General features: G+C 35.7%; 1 protein-coding gene and 1 long non-coding RNA gene across 16 annotated transcripts in view; one reads left to right on the forward strand and one right to left on the reverse strand.

Annotated features, from left to right (window-relative positions):
* Positions 1–26,180, reverse strand: part of RFX3 (regulatory factor X3) — a 307,605-nt gene that overhangs the window by 36,847 nt on the left and 244,578 nt on the right. For all 15 annotated transcript variants that reach the window (XM_082470961.1, XM_082470970.1, XM_082470974.1 and 12 more), the window contains 7 exons: positions 23,355–23,476; positions 21,501–21,613; positions 17,032–17,147; positions 16,440–16,594; positions 12,352–12,449; positions 8,880–9,029; positions 2,168–2,376 (listed from right to left, as the gene is read on the reverse strand). In XM_082470961.1, the coding sequence (XP_082327087.1) occupies positions 2,168–2,376; positions 8,880–9,029; positions 12,352–12,449; positions 16,440–16,594; positions 17,032–17,147; positions 21,501–21,613; positions 23,355–23,476 (963 nt within the window). The remainder of the gene's footprint in view (positions 1–2,167; positions 2,377–8,879; positions 9,030–12,351; positions 12,450–16,439; positions 16,595–17,031; positions 17,148–21,500; positions 21,614–23,354; positions 23,477–26,180) is intronic.
* The window catches only part of LOC309665036, a 143,505-nt gene continuing 134,478 nt past the window's right edge, over positions 17,154–26,180 (forward strand). Inside the window, exon 1 of the long non-coding RNA XR_014266177.1 lies at positions 17,154–19,862. This is a non-coding gene — a long non-coding RNA (uncharacterized lncRNA). The remainder of the gene's footprint in view (positions 19,863–26,180) is intronic.

The raw sequence follows: 26,180 nt of genomic DNA on the forward strand, positions 1-26,180 counted from the left end.
AAACTCATATCATCAACACATTGCACACTGACACCCAGCTCTAAACCTAGGACTGGCTTTAATGAAGCATATCAGTGGGTCACAGAGTTAGACAGCACCTTAATAAGGTGCTTTTCAAATCATGTGGGCTAAGAGCACTAAATATATGAGAGACAGAACTGTGGAATTAGTCCATCCCCAAAACAAAAACAAAGCAACAACACAAAACTGGTAGACTTTCTTTCACTGCATTTAACCCTGGGCTAGACACTAGAGAACGATTTTCCGGATGTAAGGATAATTTAACACCTAATTAAACATATACAGCGAATCTACACCTCTACTTCAGTTTAAGAAATAAGAATTGGACCAAATCAGTTGAGAAAGAAAGAAGTCACAATAAAAACCAAGCAACTACCATCATAATTAAAAGATCTCTGGTTCCATCTTTATCAAGGTGGTCAAAACAAGATGGAAATCCTGTAATTTGGGCTTACTGGGTTCAGAATTTCTGCTAGTCTCTAAACTCAGCTACTTCTTTGTATACCTTCTCTCCTCACAACTGCTTTGGACTCACCACTGAGGTCCAGATGATGACCATAGGGTACCCATAGCCACAGTCAGTGGTATGTCCTGTAGTCACTACTTTGATATACGCATGGTTGCACAGGAACTAAATTAGGGACTGCCTAAACCTCAAAGTAGACATGGCTTTCCGGCCCGAGCCAGTGAGGCCCCCATTATCTAAAGAAGCAAAGAAATGAACTCCCATCACAAGAATAAATTCTGGGGTCAAAAATATAACTTACCTAACTTAGCTTAAGAAATGGAACTCTGTCAATTCCATCCTATGTCACATATATAGTATATATGCCAACTTACACAGGTTCTGTTTTTAATCCCTGGAGTAGACCTATGGTCAGTGGTTCACCCCGACATTTGATATCATATATCAAGTAATCTTTCTCTCCTGGGGTTCTTCTATGTCTAGAAAAACATACATTTATATATATCTATATATATCCTTTTAGTCAAAAAGTGATTCATTTTGTATTACTAGATTATTCGATATTAAACTCGCTATGCATTAGAATCACCAGAAGTAAGCTTTTTGAAAAAAAAATTTCTGATTACCCCTACTCCCAATCACTACTTTCTAACCACCACGATTTTGATTCAGTAGTTTTTGGGAGATACCTAGGAGTTTTGTTTTGTTTTTCTTTCCACTAATTCTGAGGTGCAGCTAGGTTTGAAAACAATTGTAATTGATCAAATTAAGAACTTAACTAGGTGGTTCTGAGTATGCATCTGAACTGCCTGGACGATACTTTAAAAAGCACAGATTGCTGGGCCTCCCCTCCGCAGTGTCTGATTCAGGTAGATTTTGGGGAGGGGTCTGAAAATATGCATTTCTTTATTTTATTTTATTTTATTTTATATGTTTTTGTTTTTTTTTTATTTTTTATTTATTATTTATTTATTATTTTTATTTTTGGCTGTGTTGGGTCTTCGTTTCTGTGCGAGGGCTTTCTCCAATTGCGGCAAGTGGGGGCCACTCTTCATCGTGGCGCGCGGGCCTCTCACTATCGCGGCCTCTCTTGTTGCGGAGCAGAGGCTCCAGACGCTCAGGCTCAGTAGTTGTGGCTCACGGGCCCAGTTGCTCCGCGGCATGTGGGATCTTCCCAGACCAGGGCTCGAACCCGTGTCCCCTGCATTGGCAGGCAGATTCTCAACCACTGCACCACCAGGGAAGCCCCAAATATGCATTTCTAATGTGTTTCCAAGCAACAGTGATGCTACTGGTCTAGGGGACCACAGTTTGAGAATCCCTGAACTAGAGAAGAAGAAGAGTGGTGGTAAGGCCTCAAGAAAGAAGACTAAATAATACACGTTTGCCAGAAGGAGGACTGTAGTCCTTTTCTGACCGTTGCTAAGCATATTATCTAGACTGGAATCTCAGATGTTCCCATCTGAGAACTTCTAGGGCTTTGAATAAGAGCCTTTCTTTTCCTAGCAGAAATTGTATTTCCATCAGCTTGCTGGTACAATTCCATGATGCTGTAATCATGAGTTGGGTTGAAGATAATCACAACAGGGAGTTTCTGCAAACTAAAGTCTTCCCTTCTTTCCTTTTTTCTGAGAAGCATGTACATACGTAATTGCAGAATAGGAAAAGTTGAGACGATACCTGTAGAAAGACCATTTTAGCAGAAACTGCCTGGCAGCTTTAGGAAAACTGGGTCTTCCTTCGTAGGGCCTCAGTGCTTGCATCATCACATTGTCAAGCCATGCAGCCCACTGCTCCAGGGTGCTCTGCTGCTGAAGAGTCATCTTGAAGTCTGTTTCTAGTCTCTGAACCATGCTGTCATCACACTGACATACCCAGGAAGCCTGCTCCTGGGACAGTACACAGAAAGCAAAGAAAAAGTTCAACTCAGCATCTTTTCATTGAGTGTCAGCACACAGACCATATGCATAAATGGCAAATTATATTGAAAGCGTAAAACAATTAAACGAGTTAAGAAAATGAAGGACTGCTTGTCGGTGATTAAGGAAACTAACATCTCCTTTGTGCATGAAAAAGTGATGTGACATAAAAGTATGACTTGGTTTTTCTACATTAACTAGTCTGTGTGAAAGACTAAAATACATGATTACTTAAGAAAAATAGGAGCCTGAACCTGCAGTATGCGGCGTCTTTCTTTAGTTTTTACTCCCTCTCTTTTTTCTCCCAATCAGATAAAACTTTAAAGCCAATTCATTTGAAAAGATTTAGGGTAAGTCAGATGGATAAACAGATTCAATTGGCCAAAAGTGGTCCCTCAGGATTAAAACAAAAACAAACACTGAATGATACAAGGTAGAAGTATATGCTATATGAGTTTTATGGATAAGAAACTGAAGTCTCAAGGGCTATAGAGGCAAGGCTATGAATGCCAATTAATTCACAGAACCAAAAACAACAACAACAACAAAAATACTTTTGAGAAAATGTAGGAAGGCTACCTGCCAAGAAATTTGATCACTACAGTTTTCCTTCTGGTTCTGACAGGAAAGTTTCATGTTTGGTAATAGCAATGAAAACAGGAACTTTTAAAGTTAATTTTCAATGGTTGCCATAAGTTTTACAATGTTTCTAGTGCTATGTTGTATTTTAACATTAAAAAAATACTATACTTCTAAGGTCAGAATACAATTATTTGGTAATATAATATTTGAGTAAGGACGTGGATGGTAACATAGGGCCTGAATTAGCTAAACTGACTTCAAGCAATTCATTCAATCTGCGTGGGCCTCATTTTCCCCAAGCATAACATTAGAGAAATGAAACGTGACAAGAATTTTTAAACTGGGTTCACTGCGTCCAGATAATATTTTCACAATAGATTTCTGTGGAGGGGTGTCTGTGAAGGTCCTAATTCTATATCTAAAACATTGTGAATATGTATGTATTTTTCTGAAAAGTGTCTATAGCTTTCAATCTGTCTGTTCTCAGAGGACAAATTTATTCAAATCAACCATTTCAACTAAATAAACCCCTAATCTTCACCCTCTGGTTCCAGCACCTCTCCTGACCCTACAGACTTTACCTTATTTAAGAGACATTTCAACTGGGAGGTACTTCAAATACAAAATGCCCAAACTCAATTCATTTTATTTCTTCAGGGAAACCTAAGGTTTCTTCTACATTCCCAGCTGATGATACCATCTACTATCCTTCTTCCTCTTATCTAATTAGTAATAGTCTTTCCGATTTTACCTCCTAAATATCACTTTTAAGTATTTTAAGTACACTACAATGATTATTAAAAATTGAAAATACAAATAAACAAAAAGGAACAAAATATTAAGAATATCTAAAATGCCAACATTAAGAGATAACTACAACACACTAACTTTCAAACTGTTCACATGCAGTATAGACATATGAATGTATGCTTGTGTACATATGTTATTTTAAAAGAGGCTCATATTATACATTTTACTTGATATTTTGCTTAGTTTCACTTCACTATATATGATAAATGACTTTCCATATAGGCAAATGAGGAGCTATATTTATTGTTCAGTGATTGAATTTGCTTCAATGCATAAATATTCCATTATTTACAAAACCAATTCCATATAGTTACACATTTATGGTCATTCCAATTTTTTACTATTAGGAAAAATGCTGGAATTAGCAATCTAGTAACTACATCTTTGCTTACTTTTGTACTTATTTCTACATAATAGATTTTTCAAAATACACTGTTAAATGACTCCCAGAACTTTCATATCAATTTAGGAGTCCAGAAGAGCACCCAGGGAAGAATTTATGTCTCAAGAAAGGATAGGGGAGGTTGTTTTCGTTTTTTCATTAATGGCTAAGCATTTTTTTATTGTGGTAAAAAACATATAACATAAAACTTATCATCTTAACCATTTTTTTTTTTAAAGTTTAATTTTTATTTATTTATTTATTTCTGGCTGTGTTGGGTCTTCGTTTCTGTGCGAGGGCTTTCTCTAGTTGCGGCAAGTGGGGGCCAATCTTCATCATGATGCGCGGGCCTCTCACTATCGCGGCCTCTCTTGTTGCGGAGCACAGGCTCCACACACGCAGGCTCAGTAATTGTGGCTCACGGCCCCAGTTGCTCCGCAGCATGTGGGATTTTCCCAGACCAGGGCTCGAACCCGTGTCCCCTGCGTTGGCAGGCAGATTCTCAACCACTGCGCCACCAGGGAAGCCCCATCTTAACCATTTTTAAGTGTATAGTATAGGAGTGTTTACTATATGCTCATTATTGTGCAATAGATCTCTTTTTCATCTTGCAAAACTGAAACTCTATACCCATTGTGGAAGATATTTCTGTGCATTGGTAAGAGGCAGGAGGAACTTACTGGTATCCTTGGAAGAATTTAATTTCATTTCTTAACATAAATTCAAACTCACTGCTTCCTAGGAAGTTAGTTCTTGCCAAGAGATAATGATCATCTAAAACTAAACTTAGAGAAGTAAAGCCACAGGACATTATTCTGACTTTTCAAACTACTTTATATTATATTTCATTTTACTACTCTTCAGACTGAAAATATACTAAAAATAGAGTACACTGTAAATACTCCTGTGAAGTATATTCCTGTGAAGGAATTTGGATATTTCAATTCTATAGAGGAAAAAGGTAAGGATGAAAATTAAAGATATTATTAAGTTAGAAATAAATTATCTCCAAGATGATAAGGAGTCAGTAGCTTCAAAATTAGAATGTCTTTTAAATACAGAAACACAAGTATATGCAAAAGTTAGGTTATCAGGTCAACCAACCCAAGTATATTTAGCCCATACTGTATTTGGAAAACTATCCATTTACACAAAACAATTAGAAAGCAATACTATTGTAACGCTATCAGTTAATTAAAACAGAAAACCAATTATACGGCAATAGGAAAATTATCCTGAATGCATGAGGAAAAGATTTAATTAGAGAAGAATGAAGTGATGAAAGAGATTTATGGATATCCTGAAAGAAACATAAGCTCTTAGAGCATTAAAAATATTGACACTTACATGTGATTTCGTTGTTTTAAATTAAAGTTCCCTTATTACAAGAGCATCACCCTATATGTGTCAGTCTTAACTGAGGTTGATCTCGTAGGGGCAGGGACTTCCAAATGAACAGGAGAGGGTGATGAAGGTGGAATGGGAGGCAGAAGACAGAAAACCAGGCAAAATGTGGAACAGAAAAGGAAAGAAAGGAGTTAAAGATAAAATATGCTAACCTGAGAAAGAGATTACATGTGAAAATGAACAGAGTTGTGAGAGGTAAAATGTAGGGGGAAATGGAGGGCACACCACTGTGCTCATGGTCCTCTAATGAAAGGAAGGAGGTCTTGGAGGACAGATACTTAAGCACACAGGTTTCAGCACTAATAACTGTCACGTGGACCCAGAAAAACTTGGTAGCTGAGAATAAAGGAAGGGAAAAGGTCGGTGAGTGGGGGATGAGTAGTAGTATAGATGTGTAACTGACCATTTATATGCAATAATGTTGCCAAGGCTGGCGTTTATAACCAGGAAGAACTCATTTCTATACATACTTCATAGGGTTCAGACACACAACTATACGAATGAAAATAATGTTAACAGAAAATTTTAAATCTTTCTCAGATATTATTAGGAATCATTCTTAAATATATTTTCTGTTATTAAACTTAAATTACTTTTTGAAACTAGAAGTTGCCTTACCATTTCAACTTTTCTTAAAGTACTTTTAAACATATCTTTTCTGAATGAAGATTTGAAAAAAACATAACAGTATACATTTTAAGGCAATAATGTATGAACTCCTAATATTCCCATTAAAATCAGTTAATGTAAATTCCACTGAAATATGTAAAGTTAATGGATTTGTAAATGTGAGACAGTTTGTTCTTGTGGAGGTTACGTATTTGCATGTGTGTGCGTATGTGTGCTTGTACATATAAAAATATTTATGTAGATCTAAGAAAAACTATACACATTAGAAGTTTAAACCCAATTCATGAAAGTCAGAATGAACTTAACTAATTAACGACACCCTAAAATAAATCAAACCCAAATGTTACTTTTTGATATATTTTAAACAATAAAACTAGTCCAGAATTGTAGATTAAACTTTGTAGGAAATGGAGTAATAATTAGTTTATCTGTAAGCAACAATATTGTTTTTTAAAACAGTTTTATTGAGATGTAATTCACAGAGCGAACAATTCATTCATTTAAAGTATATAATTCAATGGCTTCTTTCAGTATATTCACAGAGTAGTGCCTCTATCATGACAATCAATTTTAGAATGTATTCATTTCTCCAAGAAGAAACCCCATACTACTCCTTATCTGTCACCTCCCAATCCCCCCAGTCTACAGGACCTAGGCAACTACTAATTTACTTTTTGTCTCTATAGATGTACTTATTCTGCACATTTCATATAAATGGAATCATGCAATGTACGGTCCTTTGTATCTGGTTTCTTTCACTTAGTATAATGTTCATCTCTGTTGTAGCATGTATCAGAACTTCATCTCTTTTTATTGCCCTATAATATTCCATTGTGTGGAATATCACATTTTGTTCACATAGTCATCAGTTAATGGACATTTGGGTTGTTTACACTTTTATGTGGCTAATATGAATAATGCTGCTGGAACACGCATGAACAAGTTTTTAGGTCGACATGTTTTCATTTTTCTTGGTATGTACCTAGCAGTGAAACTGCCATATCATATGGTAACTCTATGTTTAACATTTTGAGGAACTGTCATACTGTTTCCAAAGTGGCTGCAGCATTTTGCATTCCCATCACTAGTGTATAAGGGTTCCAATTTCTGCACATCCTCACCAACACTTGTTATTATTTGTCTTTTTGATAATACCCATTTTATTTTATTTTTTGATAATACCCATTTTAGTGTGTGTGAAGTCGTATCTCGGGTTTTTTTTTAGATTTAATTAATTAATTAATTAATTAGTTAATTTACTGGCTGCCTTGGGTCTTCGTTGCTGTGCATGGGCTTTCTCTAGTTGCAGTGAGTGGGGGCTACTCTTCGTTGCGGTGCACAGGCTTCTCATTGCGATGGCTTCTCTTGTTGAGGAGCAGAGGCTCTAGGTGCACAGACTTCAGTAGTTGTGGCACACAGGCTTCAGTAGTTGTGGCTCGCAGGCTCTATAGCACAGGCTCAGTAGTTGTGGCACACGGGCTTAGCTGCTGTGAGGCATGTGGGATCTTCCCGGACCAGGGCTTGAACCTGTGCCCCCTGTATTGGCAGGCGGATTCTTAACCACTGCGCCACCAGGGAAGCCCCTCAGTGTGGTTTTAATCTGTATTTCCCTGGTGGCTAATGAATGAGTTTTCCAGTACTTTATTGGACATCTGTATATCTTCTTTGGAGAAATGTCTATTTAGAACTATGCCCATTTTTTAAACGAGGTTGTCTTTTCATTGTTGGGTTATAAGAGCTCTTTTTATACAGTCTAGATATAAATTTTTATCAGATATATGATTTGCAAACATTTTTTCAATACTATAAGCTGTCGTTTCATTTTCTTGATGGTCTCTTTTGAAGCACAGAAGTTTAAAATTTTGATTATGTTCAATATTTATGTATCTTTTATTGCTTTTGCTTTGAGTGAGCCATGGACTGTTTTTTTTCATTGGTAACAATTAGCTTCATTATTTTAGTATGTGAAATAAAATATTTGTTGGGATTCCATAATAATATTCCTAAAGTAGCTATTTTTTATGTGTACTTTGACGTACAAGTGAGTAGTTTTATCATTAGGTTAAAAAATTATTCTTTCATTTGGATGATCAAAAGAGTCAGATACGTTGCACCTAATTCTTTTAAAATAACAAATATTTACCAGGTACCTATAGTAAACTCTGAAATAGAGTTGTTCTTGCTTCTTTCAAGGTGGGGCACTTTTAAAAACAAATTTCTCGTGTGCGTGTCATGGTGCTATGGGCTTTACGTATTACTAAATATGTAAACAATAATCTAAGATATGTGTTATAAAATGGAGAAAGTAAAGCCCAGAAGAGTTAAGTAACTTGCCCAAGACCCCACAGCTAGTAGATGAAAGAGTTTCATCTCCTGCCTATCAAACTTCAATGACTGTGGTCATCATTACTCTATTAATCATTCAGCAAACCCTGGTGACATATGTTGCTGTCTAGCACTATAAATATTAGCAGACTTTAACTGCAAAACAGAGGAGGAGTAAAGCCATAGCTGAGTAAAACTCTCCTCTTTCAGGATATTGTGAACCTAGATGTGCCTGTGAATTGATGTAACTTTGAAAAGAAATATGATGATCCTAATTAAGAAGAAAAAAATTGGATACCTTTCATTAAAAGACACGTTTTGAAAGAAAACAGAGTACCTGGACATTGGCAAAGTCGACACGGTTGAGGTCATTGAGCATCTGGTTGATCTGAGAAGTGTTCTGAAGCACTGCACGAGCTGCCTGGGCCAGGTGATTGAGCGACGTGTATCTTCGCAGAGTCTGGGCAAAGGCACTTACAGCTGCAACCTGTAAAGAAATCCAATTAAATTGGGATTTCTTTTTTCCCCTCCAGTAAAAGAAACCACCGCAATCTTCAAATCTTTATTCCCTTGCCAAATTTTAAATGCTTCCCTCTGATACTTATTTCAAATTCATTTGGTGAGAGAGCTTACTTGTAAATTATAGCATTTAAACCTCTAAACCAAGTATTACTTTCCTTTTGAGTAGGCTGAGGTCAAGGCTAAAACAAACTCCCACATTCTTCAACATCTGAGTGCACCATTAATTAAACCAGTCTTGCAAGTAGCTACTAATCCATAGCAAGAAATGATTTAGTCGAGACAAGTAGGAAAAATGTTGATTTTCATTTCTTATTCTCTGTACGACAGTCAACTACAAATTAAGCAAATAAAATTTTTTTCCTTTTACTTGGAAAACCACACTATCCAGTCCCACTTTTTAAACTGGATTAAAAAACATACTTTTCAGAGCACTGTCATTAAGATGCACTCTTTTTACCTTTATTTTATAGAGGTGAAATAGGAGTGGGTAATTCTGAGGTGAAATAAGAGCACTCACAGACTTTATTAGCAAATACATAGCTAATAAACTTATCGGATACAAGCAACAAGAAGAACTCTTCAGAATTTGAATTTCTGTAAAAGGGCTATCCAGAAAAATCTCCATTTGTCCTTCAAAATATACTTTCCAGCCTTCTCCATTCTGCTCTGTGCCCAGGAAGACTAAACTGAATAGATTGCATTAACTGCCTCTCTTGCCCTTTGGCTTCCAGTTGGGTTTGGCCAGTGAAAGTCACTGGTAGGAGACTGAAGGATGGAAGAAAGTAGTCAGAGTATTCATTCCCTCACAACCTCTGCTCTCTTCTTCCTAAGGCCACAGTTCTGGAGGAAGGACAAGATCTGATGCCATAATCACTTCTTTCCCCTTCAAACCTAGGGATGGGCAGGCTTCCCACTATTGCTAGTCCTGGGGTGCTTTACCATTCCTCCCTGGTTTTCTTAACTCTTTTCACACGTTTAGAAACAGACCCTTCTTAAACTCTATTCAATTATTCTCCCCTTAGGATATACCATTTTTTTCCTGCTGAAACCCTGAACAAACTGGGTTATATTGAAAGATAGCAAAGATAACGACAAAGAAAAAGTCTAGGTAAATATCTAAATCTCATGATCTCATGAAAATTTGTTACTTGCATAGCAGATCTAATGAGGACTTTAACATATTTACAGGAATGACATTAAATCACTATGGGTACATAACAAGCAACTGATTGAACAGTCAGTTGGCTGAGCGGTAGAAGGTGTTCCACAGGCCAAAGGATGCTCTGTCTTGATAGTGAGATGTTTCAGGACCATGTGGAACTTGGGGGACGTTCACATACCCCCAAAGAGAGTATTTCACATTTTCTCATCTCTGTGGTTTATACTAATCAAGGACATATCACGTTCCAGGCACTGTGTTAAAATGCCTAACATACATTACCTTGCTCAATTCTCATAAACATTCTATTAGACACATGTTGTGACTTAGGGAGGTTAACTATCTTGCTCAAGGTTACACAGAAACTACAGTACAGTGGTGGGATATGAATCCAGGCATTTTGATAATAACTTTCAGTCACAACCTCATTATGCTGTTTCCACTGTCATGCTAGATCATCTTTGTTGATTAAATGCTCAGCTGAAAAAAGGCTGCATGTCCGTGAGAGAGGAATAGCAGAAGGCACCTTCCACCAAGGAAAATCACCCAAATCAACTCTGGAGATCAATGAGATGGCCCATATTGCAGATGGATTTCTACCACATCCATTTTGGTGACACTGGGGCAGGAGGTGCTTTTAGCTGTTTGAAAGTATTGTTATAACTATGACTGACTTTGCAAGTTGGAAAGCATTCCTCTGACCATCATAATCAAATAGCACCTCCTTTATTTGCCTACCTGAACGTGGCACTCTAGAATAGCACTACCATGGAGAGCTTTCTGCAATGATGGAAATGCTCTACATATGTGTTACCCAGTATGGTAGCCACTAGCCACATGGGTTAAGGTGCACTTGAAATGTACCTAGTGTGACTGAGGAAGTAAATTTTAATGCAATTTAATTAAATTTACAATTTAAATAGCCACATGTGGTTAGCCCTACTGTATTGACAGCACAGCTCTAAAGCAACAATCTACGGTGGGCATATCCACGAAATGTGTCCTTCTATATGTTTTAGAGATAGAATGTGTTATTGCAAACCTTAAGCTGAAGCAGACTTGTGCTATCACAGACTTGTCAGCTACAAGAGCTTCAATCACACTCTCAAACTGAAAGCCAAGGCATATTGCTGGCGTCTGACAGTAGATACAGACCCTGACAAAAGGCCACAAATGTGATTTTTGTTATCAAAGTTTAGACAGAATCAGTCCCATCTGTCATGTATGTTCACAGATTAACCTAAAGTAACATGGTTAGTAGGGGACAAACTGGAGAGTAGAATTCATATCTCTAGCTAAATAATCCACATTCCTGAAATACACTCATCAACTATGAGATAACTGTTCTCTTTAAGAAATGATTACTTGGGCTTCCCTGGTGGCACAGTGGTTAAGAATCCGCCTGCCAGTGCAGGGGACACGGGTTCGAGCCCTGGTGCGGGAAGATCCCACATGCCGCGGAGCAACTAAGGCCATGCACCACAACTACTGAGCCTGTGCTCTAGAGCCCGCCAACCACAACTACTGAGCCTGCATGCCACAACTACTGAAGCCCGTGAGCCTAGAGCCCGTGCTCCGCAACAAGAGAAGCCACGGCAATGAGAAGCCCGCGCACTGCAACGAAGACCCAACGCAGCCAAAAATAAATTTAAAAAAAAATTTATTAAAAAAAAAATTACTTGATTCACAAAAGCATTCTCCAGTGTTAAAAAAACAAAACATCCTGAAAAGCAAATGGTTATTAATTTACATTTCGGAACACAATGAGTATATTAGGGGACCTAAAAATCTAAAACTCAAATGGAAACCATTTGAACATTCTAGGCTGTTCTTTTCAATATTTGAAATTAAGCAATCTTAAATATACATTTTAGAAAAGGGCTGATAAATACACCACACCTAAAATGTTTCTCTAGTCTCTCTGAAAGGAGTATTATCAAACAACATATCTTGTGCAAGTTCTTTACCACATGGTTATAAAATACAAATACAAAAATCAATTTAAAAAGATTTAATTTATTATAATATTAATATTCTACATAACATCATTTGATAGGACAGATTTAAAATTCATAGTTCAGAACGATTTCCTAAACACAAAAGAAAAAGCAAGGACATAAAAGTGTACCTTGGTTTGTATCATTCTCTGTGGAATATTGTTCATGGCATTGGAAAGCCAACCTTCAAGGCTTTTTGCAAAATTTCGAATGGCTTGGGTCAAGGCACCTAAATGTTAAAGAATACAAGCAGAACGAAAAAGATACCAAAGAACATTAATCTTTATGCTAGAATAAGGGAAAACATGCAAGCACAACATGTGAAATAGCACAGACCTTATATTATCCTCATTGACAAGACTTTATTTAACATTATTCCTAACTTTGAAAGAATCCAAATATTATATCATGGGCTTGTCTTTTAAAGCTATTTTGTTCCCAGATACTTATGATACTTTGTTGGGAAATGAAAACATTCAAACATTTTTGCTTATAGCAACATATACCAGTTGTGAATATACTTATGGAATTTTTTATCTTAGACAAAACACTCTTTTCAAAAACAGCTTTGTGCTCAAAGGCTAAGTATTTTCTTTAGAAATTCTTTATCTTGACTTTTTTCAAGCTCTTAACCTATTTTCATTTCTTTAGTTAAAAAGAAAATAATGCAAAGCTTTCTCTTTTTCTCTATGCATCTCTTTACATTAGAACATGTCAATTAGAGTAGTTATCTCACTCGTGTTGAAAAGTAAGGTAAAATTAAAATTGCCTGCCTTGATAATTCTGGATAACTATTCTCCATTTCACTGGCAGGTAGCGATAAAAGAACACTGTGATAATAAAATTGCTGTCACAGAGACCAATATTCTTAAGATATTCCTAAAACAGTCCATTCCATATTCTTTACATTTCTGTTAAAACCTGAATAGGGATAGGTCCCATGAGATTAGTTTTTATGGTGGTCATAAAATGATTAGAAGCATTTTCCGTTAACAGGGGTGATTATGACTATTTTATAAGAACAGATCTGCTTACTGAGAGGGCTGTACAATAGGAAACAGAATTCTTCTCTTGTTCAACAAGTAATTCAGTCAGTAGCATTTTATTTCACCTGTGCCCAAGGCGCCACAGTGTAGGGAGCAGTTTTAGACATTTAATAAGTTAGTGTTTGAAGCACCCACAACAGAAAATAAATCCCTGTGGGTTCCCTATAATGTGGGTAAGTCTTACAATTGGTAGTCCACAATAAGAGACAGAGAAGTTACATTTTTGTCCAAGGCTCCCAAGAATATTAATGATGGGATTAAATTCCTTGGTTTTTCTTTCTGTGCTCAAATGAGTCTGACATGCTTCTTTATTACTTTTGTAAAAGCAGGGTTAGAAATAATTAACTTACTCAAATTAATTGCAGAAGATATAAATTTTACTATTCCAATAATAAAAACAACCAATTTTTAAAAATTATTTCTTTAAGTGGTCAAATGACAGAAGAGGGACTGAGATGGCTACATTTTGATTAGGAAAAACACTCAAGAAGTGCAGACTTTTAACCATGAGAATCATCTATTGGAAACACTGAGTTGGAAATTTCTTGAGAACTAATTTTTTGAAATTTCCAAAGCTTCTCACTTCAGCCAAAAAGAAAAAAGAAAGAAAAATATTTTTCTGTTGTATTATGTACTGGAACCATGGAGGGCAGGCATGAATGGAAATGAAAAAGAGTGGAAAAAAAAATTAAAGACCCTCTTTGAAACTCAGTAAAATTTTTACAAGATTCAATTTGGCTATCTGTATTACGTAGTTTTCTATAATTAATATATAATAATTACTTAATCTGAAAAAAACAAGAACTGGGAAAAGTTACTTTAAAAAAATTTAATATGGGTCTTGTTTTATTTAGACACATTTAATGCTAGGGAGATTGTAAAATAAAAAAATATGTTTTGTATCTCAAATGATTGTAAGTTTTTCCTTTTTTGTACTAAATGACATTTTGGGTCACCTTTAATTATAATCATAAATTGTACATTTGAGTGTTACCAGTTGAGTTCTTACACAATTTTTTACACTTCACTTTTTTTTCCCCATTTTCAGATAAATGTATTTTAGAGTATAGTAGCTTCAAGCTGACTTTAAATTAGTGTGATATGCAGACTTTTTTGGCTAAAAAAAGGAATCCCATCTGGACAGTAAATGGTAGAGTGAAGTACTAGTAGCCAGGAAAATTAAATTTTCAAAAATAAAATTAAGTTCGTTCTCTCTATAGGGATACATGTCAGATCAAATTGAGCAGATTGACAACTTTTTCTCATGAATGGATGGTTAGAAATTTAAAACTACTTTAAAGCTAACTTGTCTCAACCTGCCTATGATTAATATTAAAATGCATACAATAAGAAGATAGTGATCTACACTGTATTTTAAGCTTTATTTTTGTTAAGTCTTGTTATAGAACAGGAATTAAAATTCCAAATTTACTTGGTAGGGTGGCACCTTAATGCATCTTGTAATTTCAGAGAAACTGTAAAACTATACTCATGAGATAATTCCTGAATTTGAGTTGTCTGAATGCAGAGACAAACTACTTGACAAAATAAAATGGTTTTCAAATCAAAATTTGCCAAAAACAAAGGTCATGTGTATTGTGTGCTTAAAAATTCTGGGGTTTAAAGCCAACTACACTTGATACATGATTTAACTTAAGGAACTGCTGAGTTTACAAGTTAAAGTCTTGTGATGCTATAACACAGAAGCAAGAGATTTTAGAATTGTTTAATGAATACTGATGCTGTTGACTGGCCTCAAAAAAGAAAGCGTTCACTGACACCTTTCCTTATATCTCATGAGAGAAATTTATGTTGGTGGCAAGATGTCATAGGCTAATGAGCTACCCTATGCAACTTCTCTTAAACATCTCTAGAGATTATCACTCAGAGCACAGGAAGCAAGACAAAAACAGGAAAATCAGATTCTGGAACATAAATCAGTAGAGAATTTACACGTTGAAATTTTCCATGACAACATCACTTTTAATCAATCTTTAGTCAGGAAACTTGGTGCAGATAGGGTAGAAAATATTAGTAATTTATAAAAATGTGAGACCATGGCAGCTGGATTTTTTAAAAACTAATTTCTATACAAATTTATGTATGTTTATGTGTGTGTTCATTGATATTATATGTAAATGTATGTCTAAGCATATATTTTAAGGTGGTAGGGAACATATGAAATAACTCATATCTTCCACTGTTATCATATTTTAAAAAAGAAAGTATAAACATACAAATGTTAGTATCTTCACCATTTCTTGCTAAATCCCTATTTAAATATTTTCTGGAACGATTTAACACAAATTAACTGTGAAGAGTGTACTTCGAGTACAAGGCTGCTAATTTTACAAGCTAAAAGATTGCTTTTACCTTATTAATGTCACTGTAGAGTAGCAATTCTGTTCCATATCTTTAAAAGTCAAGGTTACTAGTAGGTGCTCATAAAGATGTACACCTAAAATCATTTCAACTGCCTCTAACACAAGTATCCATAATGGCTTTTATATTGACACTTGCAAAAAATAGCTTTGTTTGCAACAGGGTAGTTTAAAAAACACTATCACTTAAAAAAGTAATCTAATTTATCTATGTAATTCCTATTTGCTTCATGGCAGGAACACAGTGCTAGTGCAGTTACATTGATTTTTCTCTCAAAATGCCAGTTAAGCATTACTGTTAATGGAAACTGCATTTGTAGTTCTTAACATGATGTCGGTGACAAAGTAAATGCTTTTATAAAGAAATTCAACTTCAATAGAAACCAAGATAAATTCATTTCAAATCAAAAGCAAACATGAAAGAGGCTGGTCTAGCAATTACAGATTTCAAAAATTCTGGGCTTTATGAAGGAAACCTTTTCCTTGGGTAGAATGATTTTCACATGGTTGACTGGCCTGGGAGTGTTCTTGCAATTAGTCATTGGGGCTGTCACATCTATAGGTTGTCTTTTTTGTCAAAAAGAAAATGAAAGATTGAAAAACAGAGAATTTTTCCCTTTTTACTACAGTTTTGCTCTAGGCTGCTTTCATGCAATACTCTGTGTTGCATGTTTTCTATTTGGCAAATTTAATGAGATTAGAATCACTCTAGTTTGCAACGTCACTACCCAAAACTTCCTGGGTGGAATGTATGAGAACAAAAGCATCCGTACTTGTCTGCATTTAACTTACTAGGAATAGGTCTAAGGACGTCGGGGATGAGAATCTCCACCAAAGCCTGGTACATCCCATGGTCACAGTTACACATCCATTTCAGGATAGACTCATGTTTGCACAGAGTTATCAGCTTTGCTTTCGGAAGTCGACTTTCTATTTCACTCAGATTGCTGGTGTGAATAAATGTAGCAAATGAATAGATGGCAAATGAGGATAAAAAAGAAAATGGACTTTAAAAATAGTTTTAGTTTATCAAATATTACTGAGGTTAGAACTATACCACCATTGCCCTGGTGCCACACGGCTGGATATATATAACACTCCCCCAGAGCTGCCTATGCACGTTAATACTTTCTGACGGTATGAAAGGCAGATATGATACTAATTCCATGAGGATGAAATAGTTCTACTGCAGTCCCCCAAATCAATATAAATGGGAGCTATAATACACACGCTGAAACCTCAAAAGAGTAGTTTGTGGTTTATTTCAATCTATTCAATTAATGTTATCAGGTAAGGTTCACAACTGGTATACATATCTCTGATTTGTTAGCTGTGACATCTACTCAGCCATGAAAATGAATTGGAAAAGCATATTGATTCTGACCTTGATTCAGTAATGGTAGTGCCATCAGTTGGAGTAGAGGGAGAATAGCGCCAGAATGTTTGCCACAATTTTTCTATCAGGCTAAATTGAAGATTCACAACAACGTCCAATATTGCCTAAAAAACAAAATGGTTATTGATATTACCTTACAAAATTTCTTATGGGGATGTGTGAGGAGTACATACTGTAACAAGACTTAAATGTAAAGATACTTTTGGGTTCATAAATTAATATGGTGAAACTGGACTAAATTTTGCCAATGGAAATGGGAAAACAAAAGAGATTAGCTAGGAAAAAAAGGGGGGAAATAACTCTTAAATGATTAAGCAGGGTAACTTGTATTCCTCCCAGAATGACCTCACATCCCACCCTTACTTTTTCCTCTCTTTTCTCTCCATTTTCACGCTTGCTTCCCTGACTTTTCTTTCATTCCTTAACCCACTACTTCCCTGGTTCCCTTACTATTCTCAGATCCACAGGGACATAGAACATACATTCAATTCACATCAGTCTTTACTGGACTAGCTGTGTCCACTAGCCATAAAAAAAAAAAAGCAGAAGAGAAGGGTATGGAGGTGCTTGTGTATGGCAGATGGAGTTAGGGCTAAATCAGCTCTGGTTAGGGCTGCTGACCATGGGTTCTGGAGTGTTCCTAGCCAAGCAGAGGCTGGGGGCAGAAACTACAGAGTCAGGCTGACCTCCAGAGGGTAGTGCCTGTCTTGGCAGAAGAAAAGCACAGCACACACCTCTCTGTGGTCACAGAATGGCTTACATTCAATCTTCTCTCTGCATACACCCTTTAGAGAGAAGCTATAGGACTAGCCCCTTTTCTAACCTTGGGGGTGGGGGCCCTCACCTCCTCCTTCTTAATTTTATGTCTTAGATCTCCAGCTGCATCAAGGACATTTTTTTTTTGATGATGCTAAAATTTGCCACTTTCATTAACTTTTGATGATCATATTTAATTTCACCCTGCCATTGCAATTAGTCTGCAAATTCGCCTTCAGATAAAAAGCAGTCATGGGCTTCCCTGCTGGCGCAGTGGTTGAGAATCTGCCTGTCAATGCAGGGGACACAGGTTCGAGCCCTGGTCTGGGAAGATCCCACATGCCGCAGAGCAACTAGGCCCGTGAGCCACAACTACTGAGCCTGCGCGTCTGGAGCCTGTGCTCCGCAACAAGAGAGGCCGTGATAGTGAGAGGCCCGCGCACCGCGATGAAGAGTGGCCACCACTCGCCGCAACTAGAGAAAGCCCTTGCACAGAAACGAAGACCCAACACAGCCATAAATAAATAAATAAATAAATAAATAAATAAATAAATAAATTAGGAAAAAAAATATCCACACCGCTAAATTAAAAAAAAAAAAAAAGCAGTCATAAAACCAAAACTTGTTTGTACAAAGATCACGTGATTCTGTGATTATTTTCAGTACAAAAGACAAGTCCTCAGTATAACGTGTTTGATGTCATCAGCATTGAGAACAAAAACACGTAAAACAGCCCCTTCAAAATCTGCAAAATTCATAGAAGCTAAGAGACAACAAGGGGCAATCGAGAGAATTAGTCTGAACATTTAAGGCAGAAAGAGGAAACTGCAACTTTGTAATTCTGGAGTCTGTGCTACCCGTGTAGATCTGGCCCTGTGCATGATACAGAGAATAATTGATGTTCTATACAAAAACACTCTGAGACCAATTCAAGTATTAAGCAAAATCTGTTTGGGGGCATGTTCTGGGAGCTAGTAGGAAATGTTGCAAGTAGTTGGAAAATGAAAATGGAGGGAAGGGGACTAATTAATTAACATGCTCCCCACCCTTTAATATCAGCAACAATAAAAACACAAAAGCAAGCCCTGGAAGGAAAGGCATCCAGATGTCCTTGCTCCCAGGCAAAACCCAAAACCTTCTCAGGAGGCAAATTATTATAGCTGCTTTCCCAAATGTAGTTTAGGCACATTCCGAGAGATGTCTATTAATGAAGCAATTAGTAATATCTGATACAATACCTTACATATTTCTAGCTATGAGATTGCTGTAAGAACACTATGCATATATTAAAAGAAAAAAATGACTGTCAGAGCATCTTGTGTAGAAAATTATATTTGTTCCTTACATAACTAGTGATACTTCCAAAATATCTTTGATAAGCCAACTGTGCGAATTCCAAATAACAGCCAAAATGGGTATATTAATCTTTCTTAAAAACATAGATTATAGGAAATATGAAATAAAATAAGGCAAGTAACAAATTCAGCGCACCTTAAATTAAGTATCTCTTCAAATGAAATAATCTCAAATAATTCTTCTGAAAAGGACATTCATATCAGCCACATTTAGTCAGTTTTACAAATGAATAAAACATTTTATCATTTGTCCACCCACTTTTAAATATGTTCAAACTAAAATGTATGCCAAATATAGTTTAAAATAATCCGTATTCCACTGGCTTAGGGCAAACAACCATTTACAGGACTGGATCCGAGACTCAGGCACCTGTCCTTGAAAAGTTTGGAAGTGTGACAGGAAAAAATAATTAGAATTCTTCCTTTTCATATATGTCTTTATGCCCCATGAGAGATGGCATGAACACTGGTAACTCTGAAATAAATGAGAATCATTCTATGAACTGCCATTTCCCATGCAGATTAATTACTATGTATGTTCATATCTCTTCATATAGAGTATTCCTGACAATTAATGAAAATTTTGTAATCCAAAGAATATTTTCACCTTATTGGGGGAATTTTTCATTTAGATTAATTTTTTTTTAAACATCTTTATTGAAGTATAATTGCTTTACAATGGTGTGTTAGTTTCTGCTTTATAACAAAGTGAATCAGTTATACATATACATATGTTCCCATATCTCTTCCCTCTTGCATCTCCCTCCCTCCCACCCTCCTAGATTAATTTTAATGTATATTCTTTAGTAATGTAAATAATCATGCTCCAAGTTATATTTTGAATAAATATGAGAAACTTAAAACAATCCAAATTATATTTGTGTAGGCGGGGTTGCTTGAAGCAAGGTTCACCTGAACACAGAGAAATGAGAAACTGATTAGAGAATCTTTATGTAAATCTTCATTGAATATACATGATATTCATGCAGAAAGAAAGAAAGAAATTTTTTTCTAGATAGGTAAGGATCATCCAGAAATTCTCTAATATTGGGAAAAGCAGTCAAAGAGAAAAAGATAGTAAGTGTTTTTCATCATAACAAGAAATGCTGGGAACAACAAACTGGCAGGACATGTTGAAAAACACTTCTGGCACACAGTTTGTTAATAAAGAGAGAACTTGCCCTTGGTTGTTAATAATCTAGCACCCTTGACAAGTACTCAGATTCACTCAAGCAGTTCTTATTTCTGGAGTCGGAACAAAAATCTGTGAATGTTATGAGCTGAGACTTCTCACTGCATACTGCATCATCAGCAGTCAGGAGGACTGCCCAAGGATTATCTTTTACTTCTAAGTAGATCATAAATAGCCCTGGAATAAAGCTACTTAAGTTCTAAACAGTTCCTCTTTCAAAAGGAGGGGTACTTTAGAAGACTCTTATGCAATCTGTTATCTTCTTTCTACCAGGTGAGCTGCAGGTGCACGCGGGCTTGGAGAGAGTTCACCTCCTGGAGACAATGTAGCCAATTTTGATATAGGATACTCAGAAAGGGAGTAGGAGTAGGGATGGAAAACACTAAGAGAAAACTCAACCATGAAAACAAAACAAAACTAGAGCCTCAATGACCCCTGGAAGGAACACCTAAAGTGCTTTATAAAACATTTCTAGAAAATAGTTTTGATAGAAATACACATTTATGGTGTAAAATTCAAAAGGTAAAAAGAGTATATTGAAAAATTAAGTCTCTTTCCCCTGACTCCCAGTCACTAAGTTTTCTTCCCAAAGGCAACCAGCATTAATATTTTGTTCTTTCTTCTGAAGAGATGTATATAACAGGTTCTTTTTCACTCAAATGATAGTATATTATACTCGCTGTTTTACATCTTGCTTTTTCCCTTAAAAATAAATCCTGGAGCTTGTTCCAAAATGTACATTTAGAGTTGCCTGTTCTTTTTAATGGCTGCATAGCATTCTACTCTATAGATCATACCATATTTTATTTATTCAGTTCCCTGTTAGATATTGAAGTTATAAGCAATCTTTTTCATTAAAAACCATAATGCAACAAGTTCCCTGTACACTTATCTCTTCCCCTACATGTAAGCATTTTTCTAGAATGAGTACCTATAAGTGGAATTGCTTCATCAAAGGATTCGTATTAGAATAGGCTAAGAAGATGGAAAGTAAAATTTATTCTCCCTGAGACATGAAGAAAAGATAACTTATTAGTGCTCAAAGAAATATGAAGTAACTTTATCTGTCCTCTAGGAATATGTTTGATTATTCTGCTTTAGCAAGTTGCCTGGCAAAACCTAGCACGTGTCCGACTATGTTTGAAAAGACTTACCTCACAGTGCTCTCGATAAAGACTCTGCAGTGACTTGATATCCTCAAAGGTAGTACCATCTGGCAGAGAAGAGATTTCAACTTCTCCAAACTCTGGAAGTGCTCGAGATGCATCTGTTACCATGACAACACAACAGAAAAACAGTTATTGTGGATGGTGCCAATTACAGATTAATGAGGGCAAATTTAAGAAGACTAAAAAAGAAAAAAATTTAAAGGTCAGTGGTCCAAAAAGCAAGGACTTTTCATATTAGTATTTTATAAACAAAACTTAGCAGCAGCAGCACAAAAGAATAGAGAGGATACTTTTAAAATTCTAGAGAAACTGAATTTTCACTATGATTATATTGGAAATAACATATCTCAGTGTCTCTCAATATAGGACCCCTATGATAAGAAAAATACCTTGAGCTGGCCAGTATCAATTTTAGTTATTTTTATCATTATATTACTTAGGTATATAAAAATAAATCTAGCTTTAAACTTATTATTATGCTTATACCTCTCATATAGTCATAAACTAAAAGACCTACAAAATAAGTACAAAGAAACCTAAAAAAATAACATTAAACTTAACAACATTAATTTGATATGATAGATGATGCTGTTGTCCTGTAACTGAATTACCTCTTGCAACATGAATACAGTATTGACTGTTGCGGCGCAGGATCTTTTGAGTTTGATAGCCCTATACCAACACATACTTCATGATGGCTGGTTCTCCCATTATGCTTCTATATTCAAATGAGCTGTGAAACTTTCCTATACACGGAGCACTGGGACATCATTTAGCCTTCCCTTGGCATGAAGGAGCAATTTACATAGTAAGTCTCTCTCTGTTCTTTTCTCATTGGCTCTGGACAATTAATGTAATACACTTTGGTGCCAAGCTTATGATAAATTCAAATACAAATGCAGAAACTAAAACTGCAGAACGGCATTCGTTCTAGTCTTCCAGGTAATCCAGAATATGCTTTTACTTTTTTTTAAGATTATAATTGAAATAAGGACACAAAATAAAAAACATAAAGATTCTTGCTGAGAGCTCAAGGGTCTACAAGAATATACTTGAGGACTCTAGCTTGGGAATGCTACCATAACATAATGCTTTCAACTTCAGTAGCCCTTCTGACCCCGGAGTACATTTCAGTTGTCTTTGTCAGAAAGTGCACATAGACACATATACACACACACAGACACATACACACACGCACTCTCTGAGAGCTTCTACTTATCTTGATCTGTTGTACCGAAACTATGCATGTTCATCTCTAGAAGAGCTGTCAATTAAAGTGCCATTTTTGCACCTTTAGCTATGACAGGAATATGCAAAAGGTTCAAGTTCCACTTCCTTAACTCTTTAAATAACAAGAAACATGTATACCATCTATAAAATTACAAAAGTAGGAAATACTGTGATCAATTTAAAAGAATAAATTACTTTTTAAAAGTTTATAATAATTTTTTCTAATCTGAGACTATATGCATATGCAACTTTATACGCAGGAAATGAGAATTCTTTTTGGCACTTCAAGTTACTACTGAAACTACCACACAATTTTGATCATAAATGCCCAATTAATACAAATTCTGGAAAACAATTTCATAGAAATGAGCTTTTAATTCATATGCATTTAAAAGTTCTACATAGCTTGAGATTTTTAAAAATAAGCTCTTTTTCTACGAAAAAGTAGAAATTAACTAGAACTATCATATAATGTGCATAGTTTCAGCACACACAAAAAACTATGTAATTAACATCTGTAATAGACATTGTACTTGGAGAAAACACTGCCGTTGTTCTCTTGTTTTCAAAATCCTGATAGCAACTAATATGCATTACACCTTAACATACCTAAAAACTGTTGATGATGTTGACTTTGGGCAATTACAGTTTGCTCAACAGATGTGCCTGTCTGTTGACCACTTCCTGTGAAACCATCTGCAACCCCATCCACTTTCTGCATAGGCTTGTACCTAAAAATATTAGATGGGAAGAAACAAATAAACCAAATTATTCCTTGCTTTTTTGTACTACACAAAACTCCCAAGGCATTCAATTTTGTTGTCTTCTTTAATGTCTTATGATAGTTGTAAGATTTTCTTCCTTGACAGTCTCATAAAGTTAGGATGAAGAAATTTTTGAAATTGTAAAAAGGAAAAAGAAGGGGAGGGGCTCAGGAAGGGGACCCATTTTCAAAAATTCAGAAATTTAGCTAAGAATGAAAGTGTTAGGAGGTATTTCTTTGGACAGCAGTAGCAAAGATGTCCATGATTATAGTTTTAATACACAGTTTGAACATAACTTTTAATGGCCAATGGATCAAGGGAGAAACATGTTAAATACATTGGGATGTTAATCTGTATTAGGATCTAGGACATTGGGCCTGAGAAATGTTAATGAATGGCTTTCATTTAATTAATATCTCCAAAATATGATTCAGCCTACAAATTCTACCATACTGTTTTTCATATCACCTAAAGCCTCCCATGCATAGCAACACATTCATCTCCTCTGACTCCTGTCCACATCTGCAAATACAAAGACCATAAGCATCAGCTTGCAGCAAAATGCATGCAAAAATCCATCTACAAACCTAGGTTATCAAATTTAAAAAATAAAAAGAATCAAAGTCAGCTACAATTATGTATTTATATTTAGGTCCTCGTTATACAAACTCATGAACTTTCCATACTGCTAAAATAGAGAAAAGATGCTTCAGCAGCATGGGCAAGAAGGAAAGACTGCTTGGGAGAGAAATACCACATACAAAAAATGCATAGGTAAGTCTCCTAGGATAAGCAAATACAAAGTAAGAAATAAGCAGCAACTATAATTTCTTCTTTCTCTAAGATTTCATATATTTTTCTTCATTTTAGAAATTAAAAAAAACAGATAAATGCAAGAAAAAGTTAAAATCTACAATGAGCTTATTACCTAGAGATATCATCATGCACTTTATGTTGTTTGTCCTTCCATTTTTTCCCATTTCTAATTATATTTATAAACAGAACCACCTAATATTCTCACCACCCAGATACTTGACTCGTACACTGATACCATAAGTTAACTGTATCATTAATATGAAGTTACTGTGAGTAACAATGTCCCCACTACATGAACAAGATACACTCAAAGATGCCTGCACTCTGACCACAGACAGGAAATGAACGGACCTGGTGAAACACTGCACAAACTAACGTTGAGGTTGCCTTAGGAAATGATTCCATCTTGAATGTTATTAATTATGACTTAGATAAATGAAATTTCCACGAAAAACTGCAAAGTCACTCATAATGACATTTACATGTATTTCTTATGTGATAGCATCTCACAAAGGACTATATGAAAAGCAAAAATAAAGTCAGAAGATGAACAGGGTGAAAAAAGGGTACAGCACACTCATTCTTGTTATCATTTTAGTGATGACCGTGTACCACCAAAATGTTGGTTGTTATTTTCTAATGATATAAAAGAACTCAAACCTATTCTTTTCATTAATGGGAAAAAAATCTGGAAGTACTCTTCAATTGGGGCCACACCAAGAGATAACACAAGGGTTAGTATTGTGATGTGCTAGAAGTGCCATTTATAAAAAATTGAATGTTTTTCTGATTTTTTTTTCCTCCTTAAAGAATCATCTTAGAGAGGCAAAAAAAAAAACAAAAAACCTTTGTGAGGCAAGAACTTGGGGTACTTGTGTGGGGCAGCAGTTGCTAACCATTCTGTTCTAGAAGACTTGAGTGATTTTATCTTTAGGGAATGTATTTAGGGACGCTTTTGTCCTCATTGATCCATTCCAGGTTTCATTTGATTTTAGCCTCCCTTTTTCATCTGTGAAGTTTTATATCGCTAATAAAATAGGCTAAAATTGTTTAAACATGTTTCTTCATTTACGTTAATGGAGTTTGGGGTTCATGGAGTTAATAAACAAATGTGGTTAAAGGGATTTGAATTATTTACTCTGGAGAAGAGAAAAATGGAAGTATTTCCTATAGTCTTCAATTATACTAACTTTCAGTATAGGATGAGATGGTAATTATTAGACTTTGCCCAGCTATGCTTTATCCTGCACAGAGTCTAATATACTACAGATGTTTAATAGGCACAAGTATCAAGGACCGTAAAAGGATATGACATATATTCGTCTTAGACTGACATATAGACATCTTACAGATGCTATGTCACTATCTACTTGCACATAGTGCTTAGCAAGCCTGTAGTCTGCAAGCAAAATTATCTGCTTCCTTAGAAAGATGTAGACAGCAGCAGTTCCAAACGAGAAAGAGATTTTTTTAATAAGCACTCAAAGTCACAATACATTAAAATTAATGTATGATTATGCTTAATAATAATGATATTGAGTGGGAAGGACTGATTAGAGGTACATTCTATTACACAGGAGATGGAAAATACATCAAGATTAGCTTGTAGACAAAAAGGAAATAAGTTGATTAATTCTGGAGAAACTGTACAGGTCAGTACTTAAGAACAAATCTTACTTAGGAGAGGTGAAGAAAAAAGAAAATACAGTCAGAATTGTAAAATGAGAGGTCTAATTCTAAGCGCAGAGTAAGGGTCACAAAGTGAAAGGTAGATTGAATGGATTGGGCGAAGATGCACTATGTGTATCCATTCTTGCTTGCCTGGGTTAGCAAGAATAGGACCTCTATAAGCCAG

This window comes from Balaenoptera physalus, assembly GCF_965194825.1.
Source record: "Balaenoptera physalus genome assembly, chromosome: 7".
NCBI classification, from domain to species: Eukaryota; Metazoa; Chordata; class Mammalia; order Artiodactyla; family Balaenopteridae; genus Balaenoptera; species Balaenoptera physalus.